The sequence below is a fragment of the Pyrus communis genome, chromosome 11, assembly GCF_963583255.1.
Source record: "Pyrus communis chromosome 11, drPyrComm1.1, whole genome shotgun sequence".
Classification (NCBI taxonomy): Eukaryota; Viridiplantae; Streptophyta; class Magnoliopsida; order Rosales; family Rosaceae; genus Pyrus; species Pyrus communis.
The window spans coordinates 186,837-214,774 of NC_084813.1; the positions used below are offsets into that span (position 1 = coordinate 186,837).

Sequence of the window (27,938 nt, forward strand, 5' to 3'; positions counted from 1 at the left end):
GGCAAAGAAAATACAAAAAAGAAGAAGAGGGGATGGGACATAGGTGTTAACCCAAGTCAATCTGCCGTTTCATCCACTCCATGATTTGATGCTCCACATGCAGTACAGAATCCTAGTTATTGGAATGCATTTCTGGAAAGGAATGTTGCATGTGGTTGCTGTGCTGTTGCATGTGGTTGCTGTGCTGTTGCATCTGGACAGCAAGGAGGATAGTCTGTTGCATGTGGTTGCTGTGCTGTTGCATCTGGACAGCAAGGAAGATAGTTTAATATAGCTGTGCTTTTTATTATTGTTACATCCGATTGCTGCATGTGGCATCGGTGTAAAGCTTTCTCCTCATGTGGCATTGGTGAAAAGCTTTGATCTTATTGTGTATAAGTATGCCTTCCCATAAGGCTTTCAAATAAGGAAAATGAATGACAATTCAAATCAGATAGTTCAATATGGTATCTAGAGCCTTTTTTGTCTAACGACAAAGATCCTAACCTGTTGTTTTTTTTTTTTCTGTCCATCATCGCTTCCATGGCTGGAAACAATGTCCCTGCTATCAACCCTAACCCCCAAACCACCACCTTTCAACCTTTTTCCATTATCATCAATATCAAACTTGATAGAACCAACTACCCACTGTGGTTGGCTCAAATTCTCCCTATTTTAAAAAGCCGGGACTTGATGGGGTATGTTGATGGCACCTTGGTGTGTCCCCCAAAACATGTTGCTGGTTTGACAACCGTGAATCCTGCGTACACAACGTGGGTGCAACAGGATCAAATGATCCTTAGCTGGATTAATGGATCCCTGACTGCGTCTGTCTTGTCTGTGGTGGCAAGCAAAAGAACTGCTCGAGCTACTTGGGAAGCTTTGGAGCAAAGGTATGCATCCACGTCTCAGAATCGTATTTTGTTTCTAAGGAATGAATTGTTGCAGACCAAAAAAGGTGATCTCTCTGTGGCGGATTACCTTGATCACATGAATGCCATTGCTGACAATCTTGCTCTTGCTGGGCAACCTGTGAGTGATGATGAACTGGTCCAGATTGTGCTGAATAATCTTGGACCAGCGTATGAGATAACTGTGAGCGCAGCACAAGCTCGTGACAACCCTATCACTTATCCTGCCCTTGAATCCTTGCTGCTGACAACAGAAAGGAGAATGGTGGAACACAATGTTCCGTTGGTTGAAGGAGCCACTGTTAATGCCTTCGTGGCTTCTCGAGGACGTGGGGGTGGTCGTTCTCGTGGTGGTGGACGCGGGAACTACTCACATCGTGGTGGTGCTCAACGAGGTCCCAATCCTCGCCATTACAATGCTTCGCAGAATAATCAAGGTACTGGCGAAAGGTTTGTTTCTTGTGGTGATAGAATTGTCTGTCAGATATGTGGTAAACCAGGTCATCCTGCGTTGGATTGCTACCAGCGCATGAACACTGCCTTTGAAGGACGAATTCCGGCCAAACGACTCTCGGCCATGACTTCTTCACCAATTACTCTTAACAAACAGCAGAATGGTTCTTGGCTCCTAGACACAGGAGCCAATGCACACATTACTCCTGACTTTCAGAATCTGGCTAATCCCAAAGAGTATCATGGGAATGAAGGAGTAGGAGGTGTAGGTAATCACACGGGCATCTCAATTGCACATTATGGTTCCAGTAAACTTCAAACTAAATCTTGCTCATTTGTTTTACGTGACATTCTTCATTGCCCAACTGCCTCCACTAATATCCTTTCTGCTCATCAGTTTACCCTAGATAATGATTGTTACTTACTCATTTTTCCCCATGTTTTCCTTGTAAAGGACATCAAGACACGGAAGACGCTTTTCCGAGGGAGATGTGAGAATGGGTTGTACCCATTTCCAAATGGCAGTGGCTGTCTCAAGCATTCTGTTACTGCATGTGTGGGAGTTCGAGTGTCAGTTCAAAAGTGGCATGCACGTCTTGGCCATCCTGCAAAACCAATAATCAAGTTTTTAATTTCAAAAAAATTGGTACCAATTCATGGTACCTCTGATGTACGCTTTTGTGAGTCATGTCCTCTAGGTAAAAGTACTAAATTACCTTTCCAATTGTCCGAGTCTAGGTCTCAATTTCCTTTGCAACTTATTCATTCAGATGTGTGGTGTTCTTCAATTCCTTCTAACGAAGGTTTTCGTTATTATTTGTTGTTTGTGGATGATTATTCACGATATTCATGGATTTTTCCCTTGAAACAAAAATCTGAAGTTTTTCCGATATTTGTGAAGTTTAAAGCCAAAGTTGAAAATATGTTTAACCAATCCATAAAAACTCTTCAATGTGATGAAGGTGGTGAATATAAGAATCATTCTTTTCAAAGGTTTCTTGATATTCATGGTATTTCTCAACGCTTTTCTTGCCCTAAACATCCTGAACAAAATGGTTTAGCTGAACGAAAACATCGACATATTGTCGAAACTGCCATGGTTATGCTTGCTCAGTCTTTCATATCAACTACGTTTTGGTTTGATGCATGCTCAACTGCCACATATCTAATAAACCGATTACCTACTCGTGTATTATTTGATACATCTCCGTTTGAGAAATTATTTCAAAAAAAACCCAATTATGAGTTTTTGAAGGTGTTTGGTTGCCGTTGCTTTCCATGGCTAACACCATACACGCAAAACAAGTTACAACCAAAATCAAAGTCCTGTGTTTTTCTTGGATATTCTTTGAACCATCAAGGATACAGATGCTTGGACATGACCACAAGACGAGTTTATTTGTCTCGCCATGTTCTATTCGACGGGGACACATTCCCTTTTAAGGGACTCACATCTCCTTCTGACAGTGTCGACGAACAAGGTAACAATTTTTTCCCTCATATCTTACCTAACTTTCCATTACCCACTACTCCACCATCCATGGTTGAACCTGTATCCCAGCTCAACCAACCTTTAGACCCTAACCTATCTATAGGACCCTCACTATCATCAAATGAGCAAGCTTTAGTAACTGAACATCGTGTGCAACCCACTGTCCCTAGTGATACTGGACATTCTATGACTACACGGTCTAAATTAGGGGTTCTCAAACCAAATCCAAAATATGCAATGCATGTTGCACTTGATAACTCTCTTGTTGAGCCTACCTGTTTCAGTCAAGCAGTCAAACATCAGGTGTGGACAGAAGCTATGGCGCAGGAGTTTAATGCAGTACAAAGAAATGGAACTTGGAGCTTAGTTCCGTACAAATCTACAATGAATGTGCTACCCAACAAATGGGTGTTTAAAATTAAACATCACGCTGATGGCACTCTTGAGCGTCATAAAGCTCGATTAGTTGCCAATGGTTTTCATCAGAAAGCTGGTGTGGATTACACCGAAACTTTCAGCCCTGTGGTAAAGCATAGCACCATTCGACTCGTGTTGAGTCTTGCTGTGTCAAAGAAGTGGCCTGTACGCCAACTTGATGTGCAGAATGCGTTTTTGCATGGATACTTAAATGAACATGTTTACATGAGACAACCATCAGGCTTCATTGACAACCAGTTTCCTCATCATGTATGTAAGCTACATCGATCTCTTTATGGTCTCAAACAAGCGCCTAGGGCTTGGTTTCAGAGGTTCTCTGATTTCTTGTTTCAACTAGGGTTTGAGGAATCTACGTGTGATTACAGCCTTTTTGTGTTTGATAGGCAGGGTGTATATATTATTCTGTTAATTTATGTCGACGACATTCTTATAACAGGGAACAATCCAAGCCAGGTTGCTCATTTGATTCAGAAACTTGGTAGTTTGTTTCTAATGAAAGATTTGGGACCACTCAGTTATTTCTTAGGCATTGAAGTGAAGTATAATGGTAATGCCATGCATCTTTGTCAGTCTAAATATGCACTGGATCTCCTCACTCGCACAAAATTCACAGATGCCAAACCTATTTCTACTCCTGTGTCGTATGGTCAGAAATTGAGTGCTCATATTGGCGATCCTTACGTCAAACCAGAGATGTATCGCACTGTTGTGGGGGCGCTCCAGTACCTCACCATCACACGACCTGATCTGTCCTACGCTGTGAATCAAGTGTGCCAGTTTATGCATTCCCCGAAAAACACACACTGGATGGCAGTCAAGAGAATTCTTCGGTATCTAAAGACTACATATAATCATGGCTTACTGTATCAACCAGGAACTGCTACGTTGACAGCTTATTCGGATGCAGATTACGCTGGCAACCCTGATACTCGTCATTCTACAGGTGGTTTCTGTGTTTATTTGGGTTCTAATCTTGTCTCCTGGAGTTCAAAGAAGCAGAAGACCGTTTCACGTTCGAGTGCAGAAGCGGAGTATCGCCAGTTAGCTTATACTGCTGCAGAATTATCATGGTTAAGGTCTCTCTACAAAGATCTTCATTTAAATTTGGTTCCACCAACAATTTGGTGTGACAACATTTCCTCAATTGCCCTGGCGTCCAATCCAGTCTTCCACTCGCGCACTAAGCATCTGGAGGTCGACTACCATTATGTTCGTGAAAAGGTGGTTCGACAACAGCTTGTAGTAAGTTATGTGTGTTCTCAAGACCAGCTTGCTGACATTTTTACTAAAGGCCTCTCTTCTTCACGATTTAAGTTTCTTGTCTCCAAGCTTCCAGTTGTTCCCCCACCTGTTCGCTTGCGGGGGGCTGTTAACCTAAGTCAATCTGCCGTTTCATCCACTCCATGATTTGATGCTCCACATGCAGTACAGAATCCTAGTTATTGGAATGCATTTCTGGAAAGGAATGTTGCATGCGGTTGCTGTGCTGTTGCATGTGGTTGATGTGCTGTTGCATCTGGACAGCAAGGAGGATAGTCTGTTGCATGTGGTTGCTGTGCTGTTGCATCTGGACAGCAAGGAGGATAGTTTAATATAGCTGTGCTTTTTATTATTGTTACATCCGATTGCTGCATGTGGCATCGGTGTAAAGCTTTCTCCTCATGTGGCATTGGTGAAAAGCTTTGATCTTATTGTGTATAAGTATGCCTTCCCATAAGGCTTTCAAATAAGGAAAATGAATAACAATTCAAATCAGATAGTTCAATACATAGGATCAACCCCCTCCAAAATAAAACTAAAAGGATTAGGTAAAAAAAAAAATGACACATCAAGAAGAAGAGATAAACCTGTAAGCCAACATGCCTATGAAATCTGATTGCAAAAAAGGAAGAATCTCAAGAGGAGGATCAACATGCCAAACAAAAGAAGATGAGAAGAGCTCTAAATTCGCTAATTTGTCCACAACTGCATTCCCTTCTCAAAATGTATAAGTGCAACGAAAAATCATATGTGACCGAGAAATATAGTTTCTCCAATGAGTCCGCAGCGACTGAGGAAAAAGAAAATTAGAAGCAAAGCAAAATACTACACTAGGAGTGGGCAAACATGTCCTAGACACGCGGGTAATGATGGGTACCCTTGGGAGATACGAAATTGGGAAAAGCGGGGCGGGCTGAGAGTATTTACAAGGTGGGGCAGGTCCATATCTTAAGGGCCACAAAATGAATGAGGATCCTCTCTAGATCCTCACAGAGGATCCCGATATCTTTTAATCACCTTCGTTTATCGTACATTATCCGACCTATGTTCAATTTTAAATAAAAAATTTATAATGATTTTTTACCGTATAATATATGATTAACGGACGTGATTAGAGAATCTCCGAAATCTTCACAAAGAGGAAACTCATTCCACCAAAATAACGGACAGGATTTCATCCTACGAAATTATCAAATCCCAAAGTTGAAACGCATATAGGGTTTGCCCACCCCTATTTCAGAGCAAGACTTTCAGTCCCCGACTCCCAAATTCATTCCCCCAAGCCCTCGGCAGAATCAACTGAATCCATTGAGCACTCCACCGTATCACCCAGTGACCGAGTCACTATCACCATCGTCTCCTCCCAAATTCCCTTCCCCTGTTTCTCCACCCCAGTGATCACACGGCATCACATGTTGCAACGATCTCCAGGTCCACCACCCATCCTCGCTGTCGAGAACAACGGTTCACCTCTCCATCTATCATGCAAATCCCAAGGTAAACCATCGTTCTGGAAAATTGATTCTCCAATTCCCCCGGTCCACCACTCCACCATCTTGATTTCTTTATAATTTTTTTCCAAATTTGTAGCAAAATTTGTGAAAAATGAAAACCCAGAAATCTAATTTGGAATTTCTATAATCTGATGAAATATGGTATCCATAATTTAGTGCTTTTTGTGTAGTTTTGATTTTTGGAATATCTGGTATCCATAAACTGATGGAATATGGTGATGGACTTGACCATGGTGACATATTATATGTTGAAGGATCCAAAAAATTGCATTTTTAAAAATGGGGTGCGGTATATACACATTTTTTTTATCTCACACATCATTTATTAATTTATTTCTCTAATATTCTTTAATTCATACAATTCAACGGTTAAGAATTAAAAAAATGGGTAAGAAGTAAAAATGATGTGCACTACAGTTTTACAAAAATGTCCGGTTTCTCCAAATTTGAGTCCGGCCATGCCCACCCATATACCACATTGGAAGACTCACTTTCAAGCCATAAAATATCGTGCATGAGGTAATTTGATAGCAAGGATGACGGCATGAAGTTCTGTATAGAAAGACGTATGATTCTCCAAGCTCAAGTAGAAACCATCAAGAAAATATCCCGTAGAATCTCGAAAAACTCCACCACAAGTTGCAGGATCTGGGTTATCGTTAGCAAGCCTATTCGTATTCACTTTCACCCAAGGGAATGATGGGTGCCAGATAACAGGAACTATAGATGGAGTTTTACAAGACTCAACTGGGATTCCAAAAGAGATTAAAAGTTGCTTATACCACGTACATGACCAGGAGTAAAAACTCCAACCTGTCTAATCCAAGCAAAAGAAGAACGACAAAGGCGTGAAAAGGAAGAAGACTTACTTTCAAACATCACTTTGTTACGCATCTTTCAAATAGTGATTAATAAGATAAATCCTGATGCTAGCCAAACATTACTAAGTTGTGGAGAAAACTGCTTTGATACGAAGGTAAGTCATAAATCCGAGAAGGAACCCGTAAGCAGAAGAATAGTGCCAAATTGACTAGCGAGCCAAAACCACGCACGTACCTTGTATGGACTCCGAATTATTGTAACATAGTTGTCATATTGGAATCAGAGGAATGCCGTGTAGCTGAAGTTGATCCTCTGCTGGGAGCTTATTGAAAAGAAATTTCCAAACTAAAATAGAATGCCGAGGTGGAATGAAAGCATGCCAAATAATGGAAGCCCAACTTTTAATAGGAAATCGATGACGAACAATTTCATAGCCATCAGAAAACGAAAAAAACTCCACATTTAGAAGCTTCCCAAATTAACATGTCATCTTCCTCATCCATTGGAAGTGGCATCTGCAAAGCTCAGTAGCACCAACGACCTCCACAGTAAGCATATCCAACCACTTATCAATCCAAAGAGAAGTACTAGAGCCATTCTCAATCGCCCATCGACAATTCTGAAATAAGATATGAAGAATGGGTTTAATACCAGGCCATATAGAAGATGGCTTGTAGCAGGAAGAGTACAAGCGCCCATGTAGCTGAAATAGCTCTAAAAAATACACTCCATAGAGAATCAGAAGTAATAACAACCCATCCAAGCTTTGAGAGAGTCATAGTATTTAGAGAGAAAAGATCACTTAATCCCAAACCACCCTCATTTTTTGGCGCACAAATTTGAGACCAAGGAATTGTGACAATCTTCTTTGAGTTCACGTCACCAGACCATATAAAGTTGCGAGCACATCGTGAAAGAGATCTCAATAAGAAAGAAGGCCACTAATAAATAAAAAAAACTATGCAAAAGCATACTCTGAAAAAACTGACAGAATAAGTTGAACTCTTCCTACCATAGTTAAAAGTTGCCCCTCCCAACCTGTTAACTTAGCTTTAGCTTCATCTGTCAATGCTCGAAGATGACACCTCCTCCACAAAAAATGGGAACTCCTAAATAAACAAATGTTAATTTGCCTTCTTTGAACCCCAGGCAGCACTTGACCACAACTTTGCGATGCCTTGAAGTAGAGTCCAAGTAGAAAGTACTTTTATGCTTATTGATAAATTGACCAGAGGCTTTACTATATCTATCTAAGAAACCTTGCAGATAACGCAGAGTGACACCATCACTTCTGCAAAAAATGAATAGATCATCTACATAAAGTACATTAGAAGGAGGAATACAACCTCTTGGAGAAAAAATTGGATTAGTGAGCCCATCAAGTTGAAGCTGACTCAGATCGGTTGATGAAGCCTCCTCAACTAGGCAGAAAAGCAACCGAGAAACCAAATTTAGAAAGCACCGGCAATAAAAAGGTGCGATTGAAAGTACTAGAAACCTTTGCTATATCAACTTTAACTGGTATATCAACTTTAAATGCTATAACGGCAAAGGTTCAAATTCTAGAGCTTGAAAAAAACTCAACACTACATACTTGTCTTGTATCCCAAGATCATAGGTTTGATGTTAATTTACTCGAATGTCGATCACAAGCAGACAAGGATACAATAAGAGAATCTGACCATTTGATTCCATAGGCTACGAAATTAACTACTTTTACAAGCAAACACCCTTCCGATAAGTATTTCTGTTTCTCTTTCTTTTGATAGAAAAGTAGAAAAAAATGCAACCACACGTAAACAAAACGATCCCACAGAAGAATAAAAAAGGTTATTTTTGTTTTAGGTAAAAGTGAGTTGAGTTCCACAACGAAAAAATGCCCAATAATTTCACAAAATTTATGAGTTGTCTGGCCTTACCATATGCAAGTGTGGTAGTCTTGTTTTAGGCGAGTTTTGTAAGTCTCACAATATGCGAGTTTGGTCATTTGAGGTTTGATATATTGGTGTGTCATTGTAGTAATTGAGGTGAGTTGGTTTAGTTTTGTTGGATCTACTATTACATGGTGCTTCAGAATCATAAGGTGATTTGGAGTCATGACGTCTTTCTATGCAGTGTCCAAATACGAGCTTGGCCTTTCCATATCTCACTGGTTTTTGAGTGCTTAGATCTCTAATAGGATCTTGTAGTACTAGAACTGTTGACTTATGTGGATCCTTCCATCTCTTTCAGTTTCTTGCAACATTTGGTTTCAAATATTATTTGCAAGTACCCTCCTCTTGGGATAATGCTCTTTATTTGTATTAAATCTTGTGTGTTGGGAAAATAGGGTCTATGTGCTCATTTTTGGAATAGGTTTATTTGCTGTATTAATCACATATAATACAAGAAATATTCATGCAATTAAATTTCCAACTTATTGATAAATAAAACACAATGTTACCGCACGTAAAACTGGATTAGAAAAACCTGAAATCAACGGTGGAGTCAAGAATTTGGTTTTCTTTTTCTAAGATAAGTTTACATCCTACTACGGTATTCGTAGTTGATGAGCACTTATCTCCGATCTCATGATACAACACCTCCTTGCTATAGTAGCAATCCAAATCGTAAAGGCTCATTAAGTATGATATGACTCATATAAGCTTGTATGAGTCAAATAATTAGTTGGCCAATGACTCTGGTAACACCTTTATATAGATGTGAAAGTTGTAAGAATAAACATGCCCAATCGAGAAATCAAGATGAAGTTCACAAATCACGAGACCCAAAAAAAAAAAAAAAAAAAAAACGAACAAAAAGTTAAAATAAAAATTTTAGTTTTAATGAAAAATAATAAATAAAGGTGTACTGAATAGTATCAAAGGAACGTAAAAATGTGATTTTTTTGTTAAAAATGAACAGTAACAAGAACGACTCCACAAAAGCACTACAGAAGTTCTATATGGAACTATAAGAGCACTATGAGGACAATATGAAGTCTCTCTAACAGCCCTAAGCCACAAAGATGATGATAACCAAGAATCATATCTGCAGAACTTGAAGAAGATGAAGCCATAGAAAAACTCTAATGACAATCCTTCTCCCCTCTATCAAAATTGTTAGGGTGCATTTATTGCACCAGACTATCTCGGACTGGACTAGCTTTATAAACTAAGTTGGACTGGCTTAGACTAGACTAAGCTGGATTGACTTAATGAAGTGTTTGGTGCAGAGTCGGGCTAAGAAGCAGAATTAATGACAAAAAGGAAAAAAAGGCTTTTGTTAACAAAACTTTCTCCAGAATTTTCTAATGCAAAGAAATTGAACCCAACATCAAAATTTTCTGCAAAATCCAACTAAACCTAGCAACCAAATTTTACATTCTCTCAACACAAAAACAAAACTTTCCAATAAATCAATGGAACCCAAAAGCCCAGTTGAAAAGCCTTCGAATTTTTCAATTGGGAACTCAACTTTCTATTGAATTAGCACTCATATGAATTGGAAGAACCCAGATAAAAATCACATTGATTTTTTGAACTTTCAAACTCATCTTTCCATTGATTTTCAATCTTTCCTCATTTTCCAAATTACCCTTCCACTCCTCTCTCTCTCTCTCCCCTCCCCCCTCAAACTATCAAATATGCCCAAAAAACTCAACCCCTTTTCGTTTTCCCCAAGTTAATATCCAACCCAACCTGCAAATTTCTCAGGGCAATAGGAAGCCAAACATCCGCTTTCTAGAAAAGAGAGAGAAAACACTGAAATTTCCACAGAGCTTGAAGACTTGTCGCTCATTTGAGTTCTTCAAATTCAATGCGATTTTTCAACTGAGGACTCAAAATTCGCTTCTCGGCTCGTAGCTCGGCAAGTTCTCCATCGACACGCTGATTTTGGCTGTAACATCCACCGACAATGGCGTCGCTTCGGCTGCGAGCTGCAGTTGTCCCCCCCCCCCACCCCGGGACTTGGGCCACGAAAGAGCAAGCATTGCGACGCCTTAGTGACGGCGCCGTAGAAGAAGCGGGGACTGGATGTCAGTGATCAAAACTTGGGAATTGATGTCGTCCTTCCTTTCTAGTCCCCCTTAATACCAAGCGAAAGCTTAGGATTAGATAGATTGCTTTAGCGAACCCTGAAGGGTCTCACAGTCGAGGCGAGTCCCACTTATTTTAGTCTAAGGACATGGCAAACGCAGTATTATAGTCCTACTTAAGCTAGTCCAAGCCAGTCCCTCCTAAGGAGGTGAAACAAACGCTCCCTTTTGTGCTTAATTGTCATTAGGCTTTATGTCTTGCTGCTCAAGAAAAATAGCAAAGGGAACCTTCAACTATAGTGTACCTGTTAAAATACTCTCCTCCCCTATGAGAAAGTTAAATCAAATTCACAAAAGAATTATATAGGAGTAACAATAACCGTGGATTATTATTTGAAAAGAATCAACTTTTTACACTTTGATCCAGCAAGTAATAATTGAAAATTAATGTTTCCAGCTTCCACAAATGGTTTTAGTTGGAAAAGGACCACAAACATCAGTGTGTGTAATTTTTAATAAACTTTGACTCCTTTTAGCATCAAATTTCCTTGGGTTAGTCAATTTTCCTTTTAGACTTGGTATAAAAAACAAGTTTGGGAATGAGATCCATTTTTGACAACTTTAAAATCCTTTCTTTTGAAATATGACCAAGATTTTGTGCCACAACATATAAGTGTCTTCATTATGCATTCTCTTGGTGGTTGCAGTTAAAGCATGTGATTCATTTAAACAGGTGTGCAACTTAGTTGCCAAGATTCCTCAACCAACGAAACACTTCAAGAAAACAAAATCAAGCTTGTTCTTTGAAAATTTTTAGTAGACTTATCATCATCAAGAAAAACAAAACCATTTTTAACCATTTTCTAGGCTAAAATCAAACTTCTTGTGATTTTAGGCACATAAAGCACATTATTCAATTGTAAAACAAAACCACAAGAGGTTTCAGTTTCACAGTCTCCACTACAAACTTAGTTCCCTCCCAACAAAAACATTGTAAGTATTTTGACCAGTTAGCTTTCCTTTTTCAAAACCATGCAATATATTTGTTATGTGAACAAAATAGCCAGAACCAAAACACCATGACTTTGCAGGAATTTCAATCAGATTACACTCCACACACACATAGATATCTGTTTTGCCTTTACTCTTAAGCCAGTCCTTAAACACTTTATTCTTAAAGTGACCTTTGGCTTTGCACCATAAATATTTGAGTTTGGTTTTGTCTTTATTTTCACGAGATTGTTAGATGTCTTAGATGATTCAGTAGTTTTGGCAGATTTAGAAGGGTTTTTAGAAGACTTAGAACCCTTACTAGAAGCACCATTGGTCTCTTTCTTGCCACTGCAGCTTGCACCAAGTTCACATTACCACTTCTTTGTTTGTCTGTTTTTCTCCTGAACGCATTGAGCAATGAGTTCATCCATAGTCCAGTTGTTGTTTTGAGTGTTGTAAGACACCTTGAGTTGACTATACTTTAGCTGCAGTGCTTGCAATATCATGAAAATCAGTTGCTTGTCTCTGATATCACATGCAAAAATAAACATGCCCAATTGAGAGATCAAGTTAAAGTTAATAAATCACGAGACTAATAAAAAATCTAGAACAGCTATACAAGAGCACTACAGAAGCTTTATATGGCACTATGAGAGCACTATGAGGACACTATGAAGTCTCTATAAACAGCCCTAAGCCGATGTAACAACCAAGAATAGTACCTACATCACTTGAAGAAGATGAAGCCATAACAAAAACTCCAATGATAGTTCTTCTCCTCTCTATCAAGGGGTGTGCTATCCACACACCTTATTTTACTTCTCACACACGCCTTGATAATTTCTGTCTGTTGATCTTCTTCAATTCATCCGATCCGACGGCCGAAAATTCAAAAGGTATGTGAGAAGTAAAATGGGGTGTGTAGATATCACACCCCCTCTGTCAGAACTCGTATATGCTCAATTGACAATAGGGTTTGGGTTCACTAAGAGAGCGCGGTTTTGTGAGAGCAGAGGCCATCATATTCATAGGCATCTTCTTGTCTCTCTTATTAGAATCCATTTGGAAAACTGACAAGCAATCCTTGTCCTCTAATGAGTGTATTCACTGGTTCATTAACCACATTCCAGTCCTTATCGAGTTGAAACTAAACCCAAACCTTTTCCTACAAGACTTCATGCATTCAATTAGAACGAAATAGCCGGCCACAACAAACCACATAATACACAAAGTCTTAGACCAACTCCAATTGTGAGCTAAAAGCCAAATTACCCCTCAAAATTTCCTTTCAAACCCACTCCAACCCAAGGGGAAAATTTGGGCTAAATGCTAAACCAATGCCAAATTCCCCCCAAAATTTAGCCCAGAAATCGGAGTGGACTCCACCCAATATCTATCGGAATTTAAATTTTTTTAGATTAAAATGTTCATAAAATTAATTTACGATAGTCTACATATTTATTTAAAAATAATAATAATTTAATAAAAAAAATAGCCTAAGTTCATTCTTTAATAATCCTGAGCTAAAATTTTAGGCTAGAACGGTTGGAACAGAAAAGTTGTTTCTGGGCTAAAAGCTAAATTTTCCGGGCTAAAATATTTGGCTTTTAGCTCAACCATTGGAGATGGTCTTACAAAAGTGACTCTTCATATGGTTGCATTTCAATTAAAAGGTAAACGTTGCACCCTTTCCGTTAAATTGAAGAATCGCAACCTTATTCATGAATAGTCATTACCCCATCAAATATAATTTTATTCAACTAAAATAATTTACTTCAATTTAAAATAAAATTTTCCAATAGTATTTCCCTTTCATGAATGAATATATCGTATTTTCTTTATTAAGAAAAGTCACAAGTCATTGGTAGAACATCAATAACAAAGTTTGCTTCTCGGTGAACATGTTGCATTTGTCGAACTAACTTGAAATTCCTCTCAAAATGTAATGAGAGAATTTGAGATGAATTATTTTTTCAAAAAGAACTGAAATAATCTTAAAAACTTGTGGTATCTTTTCTTTTCAAACAGGCTCACGAACAAACAAAGGCCGTCGTCTATGGCTTAAAAATACTTTTTATGCATTCTCTAGAAATAACAATAGTACATACAAGAAGTAAATAGAAAGGAAAAAAGAAGAAAAAAAGAATGTGAAATATAGAACCATTAGCATTTCTGTAATATTTGCCTATTTGGATATGTGGCAATGCCAGTTTTCTCTTTAGTCTTTGGTTGAAACAAAGAAAAGTGTACAAGAAAGAAGCTCATGCATTTGGAGCGCTCATGTGCAGAGCGACCAAGGATGCATAAAATCCATCTGTAATTTTGATCAACTTATCATGCTTGCCTTTTTCTACGATCACTCCGTTTTTAACCACCGCGATCTCATCTGCATTCTTGATTGTCGATAGTCGATGAGCAACAACTACTGTGGTCCGGTTTACCATCACCCTGTCTAATGCATCTTGAACCACTCTCTCAGATTCAGCATCAAGTGCACTTGTAGCTTCATCCAACAGTAATATCTGGGGGCTCTTGATTATTGCACGCGCAATGGCTACGCGTTGCTTCTGCCCGCCAGATAATTGTATCCCTCGTTCTCCTACTACGGTGTCATACCCCTGCACATTGCATTTGGATTAGTTCTGAAACAATCTTGTTATAAACTATCCTAAAAAGAATTTATTAAATGTTCTAACCTGATTCAAGCTACTAATGAATTTGTGTGCATTGGCCAACTCCGATGCAGCTATGATTTCTGCCTCACTTGCATCACCATCCTTTCCATATGCAATGTTGGCCCGGATTGTGTCGTTAAATAAAACAGGTTCTTGCCCCACAAGCCCCATCTGCTGCCTCAACCATTTCAAGTGGAATTTTCCAAGTTCAGTTCCATCAAGTGTGATATGACCTGAATCTGGATCATAAAATCGTTGCAACAATGCTACTACTGTCGATTTTCCACTCCCACTTTCTCCAACCAGGGCAACTGTCTGCAAAACATATTCACCAATACAAAAAACATTATATCAAGTCTTGAGGTTCATCAGTATGTCATGAAGTTATAAGTAAAATTATAAATAAATAACAAAAGAACACAAATACTGTTCAATTGACGAAATATTTACCTTGCCAGAATGGATAGTTAAACTGAGGTCTTGGAAAATCTGTATATCTGGCCGAGAGGGATATTTAAAGCTTACATGGTGAAGCTCAATATCTCCCTTTACGCTATCCAATTTTATGCCAGACTCGTCACTAGGGTCTATCTTTGACTTCCTGTCTATTATTGCAAATATGGAAGCAGCAGCATTCCTGGCTTTACTAGAATCAGAGCCAAAACTGCTCATATTAGAGATTCCCGTGGCTGCCATGGTCAAAGCAAAGAAAACCTGCAAACCAAATACACATCTTAAAATCAGCTACATACACCTAGGTGTGAATGTATATATCACTTTGATTTCGTATGTATGTTTTCATCACTTTCTGAAAAGAACTGGTAGATACATATGGAGAGGGAATAATTACTTGGAAAACGTCGGCAAATTTTGTTTTGCCAGCCTTGACGAGTTTAGCTCCCGCGTAGAAGCTGGTTGCGTAGACACAAAACAGAAAGAAGTAAGATATCCCAAATCCTATTCCACTGATCACGCCTTGTCTTTTCCCTTCCGCTCTTGGGCCTTCACATTTCCTTCTGTATAGTTCCATTACCTTCTTTTCAGCACAGAAAGAAGCAACTGTTCGTATGCTCCCAACTGCGTCATTAGCAACTTGGCTTGCTTCCTCATACATCATCTGCAACCATTTAATTATACATCTTTATGAGACCTCAACAGAAAGAAATAATTTGAAATTACAAGTTTGAAATGTGCTACTAAATCAGGGAGATTTTAATCATACCTTTGCATCTCCACTGAATCCTTTCATGAACTTTGTTTGAACATAAGCACCAAATCCGATCATAGGAATCAATGCGAGAACAATGAATGCCAGCTGCCAGGATGCAATAAAAGCAATGATCAAACCCGCAATTCCGGTCGCAATGCTATTAACTATCTCAGCTAGCGCATCTCCAACTAGGGCCCGCACTGATGCTGCATCTGCTGAGAGCCTCGCACCAACTGAACCACTTGAGTTCTCAGGCTCATCAAACCACCCAACTTCCATGTGAACCACTCTCTCAAAACACATCAATCTGATACGTTCAATTAACTTACTACCAGCAACCGAAAAGAAGTATCCTCGTACTGGGATTACCAGAAATGATATCAGACCAAGGGTCATAAACATTATTGCCCAAAACTCTGAATCTTTCTTTTGTTGACGAGGTGGTTCGTAGAAAGTCTTTATTACCCTGGAAATAAGCACACCAAAAATGGGAAGTATGACACCATTAGCGATTGCAGCTAAGCTTCCAAGAAGAAGCGCTGGAATCTCGGGCTTGTTGAGGGCAGCGAGGCGGCGGAGAGAGACCTTTGGACGTGGCTTTGATGCCAGGGCAGCAGTCTCTGGTTCTGCCAATGTAGTGTCACGATTGCTACCAAGTCCTGTGGGTAAACCAAAGGCGACTGAAAATGAATGTCGGCTGCTATTTCCTACAGAGGAATTCAGACTTATGGATCTTGCTAACGACACTCTTTGACTCGACTTTCTAAAAGATTCGGTAGTTATTTCAGATTTGTCTTGAGCTTCTCCTATTTGTTCTGAACCCTTGTTTACTTCTTGCAAGCGTACAAGTTGAGAGTATGCTCCTTCAGGATCCTTGAGTAAGTATGAGTGCGAGCCTGATCAATGGACAAAGATACGATTAACTAATATGTCTACCTATACACGTGACAAACAGGCAGGAACCTGGGATCTAACAATCAATTGCAGCTCGGAGTAATCCAAAATTCTGCCAGAAGTACAATCACTATGCCTGGACATTGGACATTATAATAGATTTTTGTGGAAAAAGCAACGCATTATAGTAGAAGAAAGCAATGGATATATGTCTATTGTTGAATGCATGGCTGATCAGGGGGCGGGAATTGGGAAACATATGCTTTCTATGGTTCCATATGCAAGAATAAAATGAATGTGCTAGCTTTATCAGGTAGAATACCTTTTTCAACCAGCTTTCCCTTATGAATGACAGCAATCGTATCTGCGTTCCTCACTGTGCTCAAACGATGAGCAACAATAACAGTAGTTCTGTTGACCATAATCCGATCCAATGCTTCTTGAACTATCCTCTCAGATTCTGCATCAAGTGCACTTGTAGCTTCATCCAAAAGTAAAATTCGTGGATCTTTCAAAATTGCTCTTGCTATAGCAATTCTCTGCTTCTGCCCACCAGATAGCTGAGTTCCATGATCACCGACCATGGTGTCAACTCCCTGACCAGGAATAATTAAAGTCCAATGAACTAATATTCTTAAGATCACACATATAATATAAACTACAATTAGATAGAATTAGTTGGAACCTGAGGCAATTTATCAATAAATTTGGAGGCGTTTGCAAGTTCAGATGCTGCTTTTATCTCTTCAATGGTAGCACCATCCTTTCCATAGGCAATATTGTCCTTTATGCTGGATGCAAACAGTACAGGTTCCTGGCTGACAAGACCAATTTTACTCCGAATCCATTTCACCTGAAATTCTTTTAGGTTTATGCCATCTATCAAAACTTCACCAGCTCGTGGATCATAAAATCTCTCTATCAGACTGATGACTGTTGACTTCCCACTTCCACTTTGTCCAACCAAAGCCGCAGTGGTGCCACTAGATATATGAAGAGAGAACCCGTCGAATATTGGTTCATTTGGTCTGGCTGGATAACTGAAATAAACATCTCTCAGCTCTATATCTCCACGAATGTCATCCAAAATCTTTCCTTTTTCGTCAGAAGCATCAATCTCTGGTTTCCTACTGATAGTCTCAAACATCTTAAATGCTGCAGCTTGACCAGCAGCGAATGCACTCAAGCACGGTGATGCTTGCCCCAGAGACCTAACTCATCCAAAATAGTTAATTAAGTTAAATAAAAAGAGGAGGAAAAAAAAAAACCAATAAGAGGCACTCACGTATACCTGCATGTGCGTACGAGTATTTACATCAAACACGAAAAAGAAAAAGAAAAAGAAAAAGAAACAAAAAATGGCGCTTACATGGATCCAGTCAAAACAGCAACAATCACATTCAGCACGGCACCCCCAGAATATCCATTATTCCTTACCAATCTTGAACCAAACCATATCGCCAAGGCATAAGTGCAGAACACAACTAGCATAACGATGCCAAAACCTGCTCCAGCAGCAGTACCTTCATAAACGCTTGATTTGTAAGCATCCACAAGATATTTTTTGTAACTTGTTATAGCTTGCTTCTCTCCAGTAAAGGATGCAACCTACATAGAAACCAGATGACAAACATCATACTCTTGGTAAAAGAAAATAAAAAAATAAAATAAAATAAACGTAATTATTTCAATAGTTGCAAGGCTAATGTGACATACGGTTCTGATGGAGCCTATCGTCTGTTCAACAACATTTGCGGCTTTTGCATAAGCACTTTGTCCATGGGATGCCATCTTGGTTATAACGATTGACATAGTTGCACCAGCTGCCACGAGCAGAGGAATCGAGGATAACATGACAACGGTAAGAAGCCACCCTTTGATAAATGCTATTATAAACCCTCCTATGAATGTTGAAAGTAGTTGCAAAAATTTTCCAACCTGCATGAACAAGTGCACGAATATGACCTTTAGTTACATAAAAAGAATAACAAATTTCAAAGTTTTTATTCTCCCTGGGTGAATTTACGGGTGCAATTGTGCAGCCAGCTCAGTACCTTCTCGCCCATGGCATCTTGTATGAGAACTGTGTCTCCAGACATTCTCCCAATGACCTCTCCAGTGTTTGTTTCCAAATCGAAGAAGGCAACGTCTTGTCTCAAAATTGTTTCCAAATACAAACCCCTTATCCTTGCAGCTTGTCTTTCCCCTGTTACCATCCAGCAAGCGACCTCTGTGAACAAGAAATACAGCTGTATCAGTTCAAATGCTTGATATATGAATGAATCTCTCTACGTATGCGTTAAAAACGTTTGTACTTACGAAGAGTTGCTGCCACACCTGCCCCGATCGCCAAATACACAAATTTTAGAGAGACCTACGGAGTACCAGGATAAGCAAGTGATTAACAACATGTTTAAGTTAACAACTTAATGAATCAATAGAGGAAGAGAACATGTTATAATTATCAAATGAATCCCCTAAAATTTTCTGATAAGAAAAAAAAAAAAAAAATCCTCTAAGAATAAATGAACATAAAAAATAAGTAAATAAATAAAATAAAAACCTGAGCTCATTAAAATGATTTGAATTTTGGAACTTTAATATTTAAACTCATAAAAGTAGTTCAAAACTTAATTAGAAGTCCAACTCGTAATTGAATGAATAATTGAACATAAAACCTGAGCTCAATAAATTGATTTGAACTTGTGGAACTCTAATATTTCACCTCGTAAAAGTAGTTCAAAACTCAATTAAAAGTTCAACTCGATTTTTCAACAAAGATAGAAGATTAACACTCGGCTTGTGCAGCATAAAATTACCTTGGAAACAACACTAACTACATCTGAATTGTTTTGATTATTTCCAAAGGCATTGACCAAGTCCCCAAATAATATGGTCATAAGGGGCATGCACAAGCCATTCCCAATGGCACCGATTGTGCCAACGAGCATCAAGATAATATCAGTCTTATCTGCAAATGAGAATAGCCTTGAAAATGCAACTTTTTCAACTTTCTCATTTCCGCCGCTCTTGTCTGAGCCTCGATGAGCCCCGTCCGTGCCGGTGTTTTTCTCTTCTACTTGGTTTCCTGAAGTGGTATCCTCACGCTTTTGAGGTATAGCGCCACCCAGGCCATTTTCCTCGGCCATGTTACCAACCCCAAGAACTTATCTCAGTATTGAGGTGTTTTACTCCTGAGTTGTTATACCTCAATCTACACCTGCACAAGCACAGGCCTGTTATCGTCAACTTACAAGCCAAGCCAGCTAAAGATCTGCTAGCAGAAAACTACTTCCATATCTGCAAGCAGGCTTCAGATTTTAAAACGAAAAAAGAAACAAAACCTAAATCTTTATATATATAAAAAAAAAAAAAAAAAGAACACTACATACTAGTCTTCTATTCCAAGGTGACAAGCAGACAAGTCTAACAACAATACATCACCTCGCCCGCAGGCCAAGGCAGGAAAACAAAACGACCCCAGAGAAAGAAAAACTAGGAGGAGATTGATACTGTAAAGATGTTTTATCAAGTGATTGGGTCCCAATAAAATAAAAAAGACTGCAACATTATTGAGCAACTGACGGAATCAGATTCGAATCTCTGCAACTCGAGAAACCCAATACAACACCAAAACATATGGAGCAGTAAAAGAAAGTAATTAAGCAGCATCACAACTTAGTACAGAACAGAAGAGAACCCATATGACATGCCGAATCACAGAAACACAGAGCAAGAAATGAGATACTTACCAAAAGGGTATCTTGAGCTTGAAGAATCCGCCGGCACTCACCAGCTTTCTGTATTTGTGGGGTGCTTGTTCTGACTAATTGCAGATATTTATATAAATGCACTCTGTGCTAGAGCGGTTTGGTATTACTTATCGCGCAAGAATTATAATTGTTAATATTATTAATATTATTCATGAAAGCCTTTTCAACCTTTGCGACTGCTATTATGAATATTCACTCATGTGAATGAGTAATGCTATTCATAGCATGTTATTGTATCATATTTTTGTATCATCTTATGTGGTATTTGATGTAAACAGTCATATCATTTGAATTAATTATATTTTTAAATTTAATTCATTATTTAATAAACTAATAATTAAGAAAAACTAATTAATTAAATGATGATTGTGGTGTACGATGAGTTTTTCTCCTTCATTTCCTTGGGTTTTGCAAATTTTTCAAATGATAAGGCTATCCACATCAGATGTCATCTAAGATGGTATAAAAATATGGTACAAAAACATGGTATGAATAGTATTATTCTAAAAGAATCTCACATTAATGAAAATACAAATTTTATAAGTGCTTATAAAACGTTTAGCTACTTTTCAAATTTATATATTGCCACTTATTTTTGTAATGAAATCCTAATTTTTTTCGCTCATTCATATTGAGAAAGGAGAATAGGGCCATTGTGACGTGGGCATGTGGATAGAAATGTCAAATCTACAGTAGTTAGCATCTAGAAGGAAAATCCTTTTTATATTTTCTGAGTCATAAGTCTCCAACAACCACCATGCATTCACCAATAAACAAAGTATCTTTTGTTCTAACAAGAAAGATAAAACGACATTTCTTCATTCCGATGATGGCATTAGCAAGGAAACTACTTCAGGATGTATTCAACTGAAGCACTGTATTTAGACTTTGCAAAATGTATGACTCTGAAAAATGTCATTTGAAAGTTTTGTCAAATGAAACGTATCTCATTTTGAAGTCATTCTTTCTAATTATGTAGTACATTCCAAAAATTTTAGGATGTTTTATAGGCTTGTTTGATATTGGGATGTGTTATCCACACATCTCATTTTACTTCTCACACATCCTTTGTTAATTTATGTCTGTTAATCTTTTTCAATTCATCCAACCTGACGGCCAAAAATTAGAAGGATGTGTGAGAAGTAAAAAAAGGTATGTGGATATCACATCCCTTAATATTATACTTGAATTTAACTTTTTGAACTAAAAATTGTGTTCAAATTTTAGGCCATTCTTGAGAAATGTTTTGAAAAATAATAATTTTTTATTAATAAAATATCAAACAGGTCCTAAATTCTTAACGACATAGAATAGTATTCCACTATTTTCTTCAGCTTTTAACATAAAAATTCTTCATAATATTATATTTTAGGGAGAAACACTTTCATCCAATACTCTAGGAAAATAAAAACTCTGACCTTTCAATAAAAGAAGGCCACCGAAAGTGGCCCCAAAATCAATTTTCTAATTTAATACCATATTCACATTAAAAGATTAGTCAAGGTGGTAATTTGGCACGATTTTTACTCTTAGTAGTGTTTACGACGACATTAAGACATTGTTTGATATGTTAGATTCTACTAATTATTTCTATAGAAGAAACTAAGCTAGAATAATCCACTAGTTGATGATATGAAAAATTGCAAGTGTAGCACCTTAAAGCTTGTTGATACAGAGTCTCTTAGGCCTAGACTTGTAATCCATTGATAAGTGACATGAGGTGAGACAAGCAAGTCTGGTTCATCAACTCCATGTGTAATGTATTGGCTGGGTGGACAGATAGATTATTAAGATTACTAACCACCTCCGTAATTTAGAGTACGGCAGTGGGACGCCATCCTCAATATAAAGTTAGTGAAGATATCAAATAAATATTATACCACGTCATGGCTGAGCTAAGCTGGGTTGATTATACAAAAGTTTCTTTTAAGATTTATATTAATCAACCTCTTTCGCTGACTGCGAGCTTTTAGCTACTTTTGAATTAGGATCAGGCTTCTCTATCCTTTCAGTTTTCATATTCTTATCTTCTTTTATTTTGTGCGATCACGGTTAAGTCACGTCAATATTTTATATTAATTTTTTTTATAGAGATAATAAACAAAATGTGATAGTGATAAAAAATGTTGACATGTCTTAATCGTGACCGCACAAATAAAAGAAGACAAGAGCGTGTGAGAACTAGGAGGACAGAGAAGCTAGATCCCTTGACTTATCCTCTCCCGTTGAAGAAAAGTTAAAACAACAACTAAACAAAGTCAAATAACTATTTCAAGAATCTTTTGTATAAAGCAAAATTTTGGTTGATTAAGCTCAAGGAAATATATTTTATTTTTCAAATTATAATCATCCAGTGATGGATGATGGTGATAAGGGCCTTCCTAAATAACTCATATATTCGGACAAATTCTTCGCCCGTCTAAAAGTGTTCTTAGGCCCTTCCATTTTGTTTTGTTTTTTTCTTTATGCCCAAGCCTTTTGTTATACATATTACCTCCACTTTCACAAGGCGGGTAGCATGGATGCAAATTCCATCGAATGCTGGATTGACGAAATCAAACTTAGCTTAATTGACGAACATTGGAGAAAAGGGGGAGGATATTTGCCAAGGGGCCTCTGATGCTTGAGTCGGAAATAATTTGAGGGAAGCTAGAACAGAGAAAATGCTAAGTAATAAGTGTCGATTACCGATCTACTTGTTCGACTTGGCTATTTATAGAAGGAACTCATCCCAGGTAGCTGGGAGGTGAGGTTGCAAGGCATGTTAGACAAACCGCTATGTTCTATTGGTGTGGTGCAGACTTTGCAAGTAGTAAAGTAAGTCTCTGGTGGTAGGTGTTGAAATATCCCACATTGGGCAAAGACAACAAAACAGAGAGTTTAAATATCCTAACTCCACTGTAGCTAATAATGATGCCTTTTGTGATAAAAACCTTATACATGTTGGACTGTGCAAGTGATAATTAACATGTTGGGGATAATATATATCAGTGTTGTTGGCAGTCGCCTTTGGCCCGTCTCTCTGATAATTTGACATGGTATCAAAGTCAGGGAGCTGGCTTGTATTGCCACGTGATGAGGTGGGTCTCCTTAGCCATGTGCGATGATGGTTTCTCCCTTGGCCCCACCTGTTGGGTGACTCTCATTGGCTCTACATTGTTGCCGATATGTGAATCTCCACGTGTGACCCTATAGATTCACACTCGATATCTTTCTATAGATAGTAATGGTATCAACTCATATGTCCGTGTTCTATGGGGTAGCGTTCGTGATCGACCTACTCAACTGCGTATTGATCTGGGTCCATGTGAGGGGGTGTGTTCAAATATCCCACATTGGGCAAAGATAGAGAAAAAGAATAGTTTATATATCACAACTCCACTCCAACTGATATCGAGGCCTTTTGTATAAAACCTCACACGTTCGTACTGTGCATGGAGTGATTAACAAGTTGAGGACAATATCGTAGTTGTTGGAAGTGGGCTTTTGGCCCATCTCTCTGATAATTTGACATGGTATCAGAGTGAGAGAGCGGACATGTTTTGCCATGTAATGCATAGGCCAGCCGTGCGATGATGGTGGGTCCCTTGGCCTTGCGTGCTAGGTAAGTCTCCTTGCCTCCACATGATTGTCGATGTGTGAATCTTTTACGTGTGACCCACTAATTGGGTCACACATAAGGGGACGTGTGGAAATATCCCACATCGAGAAAGACAAAAAACAATAGTTAAAATATCATTACTTCACTCCCACTAGTACCAAAGCCTTTTGTAATAAAACCCACACTTGTCGGATTATGCAGGTAGCAATTAACAAGTATCGGTATTGTTGAAAGTGGACATTTGACCCGTCTTTCTAATAATTTGACATGGTTATCACGCTCCGGAGTCGGAGTCGTGTAAAAAAATCGACCATGCGCACGATGCATGGGTAAAAGTAAAAATAAGAGTACTAACAACTTCTCTTATAAAAATAACTCCAAAATGTTTACAGGGTGTATAAAAATAAAAGCCTTAAATTCCTCGTCTAACACAACCTCATCTAGTCTATCACCTGTGTTGCCAAATAATTCATCTGTAAAATAAAAGGTGAGGGGTGAGGGGTGAGCGACAACCACCATCGCCCAGTAAGTATAATATGTAATATGTTAGTCTAGTGTGTTGTTTTACTCACACTATAACATCGTATAATCATATCAAGTCTTTATGATGTATCATGCCATATCACATCGTCCCTTCACGTGTTGGTTATCCTCCATAATATTGTCACGCCCCGACCCACGAATAAAGACCATTCACAAGTTAGGGTGTGAGTCATATCTTAGCTATAGAAATAAATTTTACAACCAAGATATGGTGAAAAAAAAAATTATAACGATTACACCATCAACAAAATCTTTCATAAAAATTTATCAAATACGCAGTGGAAATAAAATAGTACACAAATTAATTCACAACAAAAACTACCAACAAAGTAATAATTATATTGTAACAATTCTTTTGAATGCATGAAACACACACACACACACACACACTCATGAGATGCATGGATGTACTCACTCCCTATTATACCACTTGGCTCCGAATACCTTAGAATATGATTTAACTCCCGCTCATCCCTTAACCTAATTTTTATAATTAAACTCTCAGTTTCCACTTTATTAAACAGGCACTTCCCTTGACACCCAATTGTATATTCGAATTCAAGCCCTTCCCCCGACGCATGTCATATACAAGATTTCATTATTTTATAATCAATCAATTTGTATATTCAAGCCCTGCACCCGACGCCTCACATTTTCTTTAACAAGCCTATAAGCTTCAACATAAATCAAATTGATTAGTAACAAGAGTAATATAATCATAATATTAACAAAATAATAATCTTTAATGTAAATGATAAGCAATATGTTACCATTATGTTTGTATTTAATAACTCAGTGTTTAAATGGTTTGCCAACTCAAATTTATTGCAATTAGACAAAGGAACACGGAGATTTAAGTGGTTCACCAATTTGGCTACGTCCACTAGGGTTGCATATGCATTAATATTTTTCACTATGTAAGAGAGATTTACAAAAAAAAAAAAAAAAAAAACAAAACAAAAAGGCATTGAAGATGGCCTAGAGCCTTTACATAAGGTAAAAGAAAAGGAAAGGATGGTGGGGGGAGAGTGGTCCATGAAGAAGATGAGGTTTTGTTTCTTTTTCCCTGTGTGTTGTTGTTGGTGGTGTGTGTTGATTCTTCCCCCATTTCCCTCCTCCCCCTGCTTTTATGGATGAAGAAATGGAATCCTCCATTAAGCCTTAAGGACACGTTTCACTTTGTGTTGCAACACTTGGACATCTTGTAAGTGGAAGCAATCATTCCCATGCATGTGGACAAATACTCAAAACCACGTTCAAAGTCTGAGGATTATGAATCCCACCTCTCCAATTTTGGAGGGGATCAATCATCACCAAACATTTAACTCTTAGATTCCTAATGATTACAAACTTGCCAACTCACTCTTATTTGGTAAAAATATCAAGCCAAACTCATCATAATCTCCTTCTCCAATTCAAACTAAAAATATCTCTAATTACATATGAACATAAAATAATACTAGCTAGTTTTTGAAATAATTTGTAGCAAAAAGGATTTTACATTGAAACTATTTTACATATTGCAAGTAGGTTCTTGCATAAAATAAATCTAATAAAATCATTACGTAAAAAAATAATTACCCACATACACATATATATATAACCATTTTTTTAAATATGGGATATTACAAATATGTAGCTCACCACGCGACTCTTAAATCAGCCATTATGCCCTAATGTTCCCTTGTGCCTTACATTTATCCCTGGGATGCCCCAACACTACAGTGCTCCATGAACAATTCCACATAGATGTATATATACTCATCAACAAGCCTTCTACCGATTCCCATATATCGAACCGTAGCTCCCTCTTTTTATTTCTTTTTCTCTCTCTAGCTAAACACACACACACACACATATATTATAATATAAAGGCCTTAGCACGTTGCATGCATTGCATGCAAACTAGCCAATTCCGCTGCACAATATTAAACAGGAACGTTTGCTCCTATTTATAGGTTAAGGAAGCCAGCATCAACTTAGTTCCAATTGGATGGTTTCGGTGTCCTAAAGGCCTTCCACGCAGCCACTTTTTTTATGAAGACTAAGCAACCTATACTGCTTATTCATCAAACCTATAATCACACACATAAAAAAATATAAGTGATTAAGCACTTAAACATATATCCATATCCACCCTTGCCACCTCCAGGTTCCATGTTTTGCATTAATATGAAAAAAAACAGGCACCACCTCAAGCCTTCACGCTGCACCGTTAATCACCAATAAAATTGGCATCTAAAACTCTAAATAAATATTTCTAATAAAGTTATGGAACTTTTCGGGTTTCAAAATGGTATTAGAGCCAAAGGCCGGGGTCCGTACTGTCATGTAATGGGTGTCTCCTTGGTCCCGAGTGATGATAGTGGGTTCCTTGACCCTGCTTGTTAGGTGAGTCTCATTGGCTCCACTTGCCATGTGTGGATTTGCCGCGTGTGACCCATTAATTGGGTCCCACGTGAAGGGGTGTGTTCAATTTAAATATCCCACATTGAGTAAATACAGAGAAAAATAAGAGTTTATATATCCTAACCCACCCCAACTGATACTTATGCTTTTTGCGATAAACTTTACACATGTCATACTGTGCATGAGGTGATTAACAAGTTAAAGACAACATCATTGTTGTTGGAAGTGGGCTTTTGACCCATCTTTCTGATAATATGACATGGTATCAGAGTCAGGAAGTGGACCCGTACTGCCATGTAATTGGTGGCTTAGCCCCGTGCGATGATGGTGGGTCCCTTGGCCTCGCTTGTTGGGTGAGTCCTCTTGACTCCACATAGTTGCTGATGTGTGGATCTCCAATGTGTGACCCACTAATTAGGTCTCACGTGAAAGGGCATGTTGATATACCCACATCGAATAAAGGCAGAGAAAAGAAGAGTTTAAATATCTCAACCTCACTCTAACTAATACTGAAGTCTTTTGTGATAAAACACACACTTGTCGAACTGTGTAGGTGGTAATTAACAAGTTGGAGACAATATCGATGTGATTGGAAGTGAACTTTGGCTTGTCTCTCTGATAATTTGACAGTAGGCATGTTGCAGGTAAATGCGCCGGAGTGTAAGACACCCAAGGAAGACTCCAAAGAGTCGACCTCTTCCTCCTTGAGCTAGAAAAGGCATAGGAGTGGGGGATATGGGCCGAAGGACAGCTTGACATACATGAGCTTGAAGGTTCAGGACCTGCTGGGTAGAACAGTATGGTCTATTCACGACGTTAAGAGTAAATCTAACATATTGAGCTAATGTTCATGTGTCGTTCTCTTATTTGATGTGGTTAATTGAGTCACAAATTGTAATTGTATAGCGTAGCAATGTATGAACATATATTCCGGAAGCTCTAAAGGGTTCATA

The 27,938-nt window shown here is 38.3% G+C and overlaps 1 protein-coding gene across 1 annotated transcript; it reads right to left on the reverse strand.

Moving 5' to 3' along the window:
- Positions 1 to 13,899: 13,899 nt before the first annotated feature.
- Positions 13,900 to 20,601, reverse strand: LOC137707529 (ABC transporter B family member 11-like). Its single transcript, XM_068446413.1, has 13 exons — positions 20,412 to 20,601; positions 19,479 to 19,879; positions 18,979 to 19,033; positions 18,714 to 18,889; positions 18,376 to 18,597; positions 18,029 to 18,267; positions 17,345 to 17,870; positions 16,982 to 17,255; positions 15,778 to 16,661; positions 15,406 to 15,672; positions 15,006 to 15,269; positions 14,577 to 14,870; positions 13,900 to 14,498 (listed from the first exon to the last, which is right to left on the reverse strand). Exons 2-13 carry the CDS (start codon positions 19,806 to 19,808, stop codon positions 14,142 to 14,144), a joined length of 3,888 nt encoding a protein of 1,295 aa, XP_068302514.1. The 5' UTR covers positions 19,809 to 19,879; positions 20,412 to 20,601; the 3' UTR covers positions 13,900 to 14,141.
- Between the last annotated feature and the right edge of the window lie 7,337 nt (positions 20,602 to 27,938).

Bases quoted from the DNA above. Each gene is read 5' to 3' on its own strand.
- LOC137707529 (XM_068446413.1), bottom strand. From the start codon at position 19,808: ATGGCCGAGGAAAATGGCCTGGGTGGCGCTATACCTCAAAAGCGTGAG. The intron at 15,270-15,405 runs GTAATTATTCCC...TTTGGTTTGCAG, and splicing joins AATTTGCCGACGTTTTCCAA to GTTTTCTTTGCTTTGACCAT. The intron at 14,871-15,005 runs GTAAATATTTCG...TATGTTTTGCAG, and splicing joins TAACTATCCATTCTGGCAAG to ACAGTTGCCCTGGTTGGAGA.